This window comes from Pundamilia nyererei, unplaced genomic scaffold (assembly GCF_000239375.1).
Source record: "Pundamilia nyererei isolate P.nyererei 1_Seehausen unplaced genomic scaffold, PunNye1.0 scaffold00358, whole genome shotgun sequence".
In the NCBI taxonomy this organism is placed as follows: Eukaryota; Metazoa; Chordata; class Actinopteri; order Cichliformes; family Cichlidae; genus Pundamilia; species Pundamilia nyererei.
The window spans coordinates 35,070-39,410 of record NW_005187759.1 but is presented as its reverse complement, the minus strand read 5'-3'; the positions used below and the strand labels follow the sequence as shown (position 1 = coordinate 39,410).

The 4,341-nt window shown below is 42.5% G+C and overlaps 2 protein-coding genes across 3 annotated transcripts in view; both read left to right on the top strand.

Annotated features, from left to right (window-relative positions):
• LOC102209630 (E3 ubiquitin/ISG15 ligase TRIM25-like) overlaps positions 1–2,167 on the top strand; it is a 14,949-nt gene extending 12,782 nt beyond the window's left edge. The window contains exon 2 of the mRNA XM_013915752.1: positions 2,037–2,167. Within this exon, the coding sequence (XP_013771206.1) occupies positions 2,037–2,167 (131 nt within the window). The remainder of the gene's footprint in view (positions 1–2,036) is intronic.
• LOC102207385 (solute carrier organic anion transporter family member 5A1-like) overlaps positions 992–4,341 on the top strand; it is a 37,339-nt gene continuing 33,989 nt past the window's right edge. Inside the window, exons 1-2 of one of the 2 annotated variants that reach the window (XM_005752416.1) lie at positions 992–1,095; positions 1,847–3,399. In XM_005752416.1, the coding sequence (XP_005752473.1) occupies positions 2,436–3,399 (964 nt within the window). In that variant the 5' untranslated portion in view covers positions 992–1,095; positions 1,847–2,435. Of the gene's footprint in view, positions 1,096–1,729; positions 3,400–4,341 lie in introns of those variants that run through there. The other variant, XM_013915756.1, reaches the window with a different exon arrangement.

Sequence of the window (4,341 nt, the reverse complement as noted above, 5' to 3'; positions counted from 1 at the left end):
TTTGCTTCATGCGCAAAGTTAAAAGACTAAAACTAATAAAACTAGTTTCAAAAAGAGACTTTTTCATTTGATTACATTTTATATGATGGATTATGCAGAAAAAATAGAAAGCTCTTTTGCTTTACCTATTCAGGTTGTAAATCATTTTTTAAATAAGTAACTAAGTAACTAAGTAACAAATTACTTTTGAAAATAGGTAATCAGTAAAGTAACGGGATTACTTTTGGGGGAAGTAATCAGTAGTTAGTTACTGATTACTTTTTTCAAGTAACTTGACCAACACTGGTATCTACATACTTTAGGCAAAGCATTGCAGGTCTTCATTTAGCCCTTGGAGAAGTTTGAAACCACATTATGCTTATTATGCTGCATGATGTTTTAACTAAACAAATAAATAAATACTTATCATTAAGTGTATATTGTATATTTAACATGCAGTATGTGTTTTTGTATTATAGTATTTTTTTCACAATCTTATTGTTCTCACTTTTTTAGATTTTAATTTATATTTAACCTTTATCTAAACTCTTTGCCTATTTTATGATCTAGATAAAAATGCTTAAAAAAAGGCTTAATTTAATATTTATATATTGGTCACATACTCAAGTATTGGCCTCACTGACTGATACCTGTGGAAACTTGTTTCAGCCTCTGACCTAATAACTCGAAATTTCGTCTAACCTTTGCTTGGCTTTTTTACTCTCACACAGAGGGTGTTCTTTGCTCTTTACATCTGCGATCTTTGACAATGAGTTGAAAGATTTGAAACAGTTTAGCTTATCTTTTGATTTGACACTACAGTATGAATAAATAACAAAAAAATAAACAAACTCCGGTGCATCGGCTACTGGCCAAACTGGTATTTTAAATACCTGCAATTCCTCAAAATGAATCTCCAAAGTTCCCTTGCTTTAATGAGCGATCGCCCCCTTTTTTTCTGACGCTTTTATTTTATTTTGAAAACACTTTTCCGGTATTTTCTCCTCTAATTTGCTACATGATATTTTGGATGTGGAATATTTTAACAAGGACGTTGCTTGAATGACTCTTCACTACCAGCCCTTGAGTATTATTTAGTGGAAGTTGGACACGAAGGTCTGAATGATGTCTCATCTTTACCGTATGTCAGGTTAATGAAAGACAATGTCGATATTGTTATTGTTACGGGTTGTTAGCCGCTAGCTGTATGGCTGCTAGCCATGGTTCTTTTCAAAATAAAACATTTTAATCTTCCACACATTATATTGTAAACCGTACATTAAAAAGAACAACAACAACAAACAACAGTAAAATTGTGATAATTCCGAAGGCCTTTCTTCTAATTTGCTAATTTTGCTGTTAGGAATTTATTGTGTTTGTGTTAAACAAACCGAATTTAATATTAAATATCGCAGATTCAGTCACATGTTCAAGAGTGATTATATATAGAGGCACGTGAATATACACAGAAAACGTTTTTTAGATGTAATATACAGTTAATGGGATTCCGGTTTTTTGTTTTATTTATTTTTGCAATATTTGAAGCCGTGTGGAGATAATTGTGAAAACATGCATTGGTCAGGAAAGTTACTACAAGCTATATTATCTTAAATAGTGTAGAAAGCCCGAAATGGCCATTACATTTCACAGTTATGATGTTGTGTGTCTTGGGAGTTTTGTCACTAAAATTGCATCTTTTATTTTGAAGTGTTTCCTGGATTGAACCTGGTTGTTTTCAAAACAGCGACAGACAGCAGCCGAGCAGCACTGCAGTGAGCTGCAGCTCTGTCTCTGCTCGCTGTCTTTGGTTCTCCTCGACGACTTCTCCCCGTTTCCCTGATTTTTATTCGTTCATGTTCCTCCCCAGGAATTTGCACCGAAAGATAATCCCTAAATGCCAGCCCCCCTCGCCCGCTGGGAGGACAGCTGGTGCGCTGATAACATTGGAGTCGGGGTTGCCCTTGACTTGGGCAGGAGTTAGGAGGAGCAGGGGACGACGATCATGCAACCTGATGAAAGAACTGACATTATTGCGGCTGTGTGATCTGCATCGGCAGGGCTGTCAGGGATGCTCTGTGAATTAATGTCATCCCTGCTCCCGACCCAGGAGCACCAGCGTCCTGCTGAAGCAAGCATCTGCAGGGAGCCCTGGCCCCGGAGCTCCGCTGGCCGAGCAGAGGAGGCCTGAGCGGTCTCCACCTCCGGATTATGGTGGATGGTGGCAGAAGGCAAGTGTGCATGACAAGATAAACAAACCCAGAGCTGTCTGCTGTCCTGCAGCAGAGATAAAGTAGAGGCTGTGAGCGTGCTTGTCATTGTTGCTTTTTTTGGTCTCTTTGTGGGAGTAGGTGTTCCTATTAATAATAGATGTGATGGCCAGCAGCCCCTGAACTGTAAATGTGTTCTTTGACTGGGCCGGCTTCTTTTTTTGAACCTCTAAAGAAAATTGACTGAAAATGATGGCTGACCACGAGGAAGCAGAGCTGTCCGAGTCCCTTCAGAAGGAGGACGGGTTTTCCAGCGAGGTGGAGGATCCAGGTACGAACTTCAAATCTAAAAGTTTGCCTGTTTTAAGCGAAGCTGCATCTCATGAGAAAACCTTACTGGCGAGCTCAGTGCGGATGTCCATAACGGCTGAGGAGAGCACAGAGTTCATCCAGAACCCGCCCAACACTGAGTCGTTCCAGGCCGAGTCCCCAACGAGAGCAAACTACCCGCCAAAGCCAGGGAAGTCGGCGCTGAATAGGCCGGCCTCGTACATGGAGAACACGGAGATCCGAAGGAGTAAACACATGGCTAGGAGGAAGCCCCCGGGGTTTTTCGCAGCCAGGCTAGCTCAGATTCGTCTGCCCAGTCGGAAGCACCTTGGCGTCATCTTGCAGGACTCTCGCTGCTTCCTGTTCTGCATGTGCTACCTGACGTTCATCCAGTCGCTCATGGTGTCTGGCTACCTCAGCAGCGTCATCACCACCATAGAGAAAAGGTACAGCTTGAGGAGCTCAGAGTCTGGCCTGCTCGTCAGCTGTTTCGACATCGGGAGCCTCCTGGTGGTCGTCTTCATCAGCTACTTTGGTGGGCGGGGCCAGAGGCCTCGCTGGCTGGCAGTGGGGGGCATTTTCATCGCTGTGGGTGCTGCCCTATTCTCCTTACCTCATTTCATCTCCCCGCCCTACCAGATCCAGGAGGTCAACTCATCTTCGGCCAACGAGGGCCTGTGCATGAATAGCAATGCCAGCAGCAGGGATCGCGTTGACATCACTTCCTGTCCCAGAGACCAGGAGGGCAACGAGCACAACCTGTACGTGGCGCTGTTCGTCATCGCTCAGATCCTGGTAGGCATGGGGTCCACGCCCATCTACACGCTGGGGCCCACCTACCTGGACGACAATGTGAAGAAGGAGAATGCCTCGCTGTATCTAGGTAAGAGTTTGGGGGAATGTTTGGTTAGTTTTCCTGCCCACCTTAAATATGGAGCAGTTCTGCTGGGGTTTGTACATGCATCCACCACCAGCATGGAGGCCAGTAGCAGCACAGTGGCGAATTGGGCATCACTGGCTCACAGCAAGACAGCGCTGTGACACTTTTGCATGTTGTGTTTGCATTTTGCTCTGGCAGATCTGACAAAACTACAGACACTATGAAAGATGGAAGTAGCCACCATGGTTACTAACCAGACTTCCACTGGTTTGTGAAGTCCCACTATGAAGCCTCAAGTTGAGCATCATTTCACTGTAAAAACACCCACCTTTTCCGTATGAATGCACCCACGATTATCCTCTAGAGACTCTTAGAATGACTAAAATTTCCAGATTGGGCTTGATGTTTATTCAGTGTGACCTTAGATGAGTAACTGAGTCCATAAACTCATCAGGACAGAGTTTAGAGAGGGCAGGTTGGAAGGTTGTTCTCCTATTAACTTCTATACAACTAGAAGTCCAGCTGTTGGCCCCTACTGGCTATTAAGAAGAACGCAGGTTTAAGTTTAAGGCACTTCCGCGCTGGCTTCACCTTTAAGATCCATGTTTTATACTGCCTGTGCTCACCACTCAGCAGCCGTACTGGCCCCGTCCAAAGTTTTAATCAAGTTTTAAATTAAGAAAGTCCATTTGAAATTATGTTAATTTTAAATAAATTAATAAAAAAATGTGAACTGAATGAATCTGGAGTTTTAGAGAAGTGTAAAATTAAAGGGAATTAAGGTACTGAAAGGCAAAATAATACTATTATTAGAAAGCAGTAGTTTGTTTTATCTTAATCATCTGGTTTTAATAACAATTGGAAGTCAAAGTTAAAATTGAAATCAGGTTAAAAGCTTTGGTTGTCAACATTTTATACTTGTACTTAGGGATGGGTACCGGTATC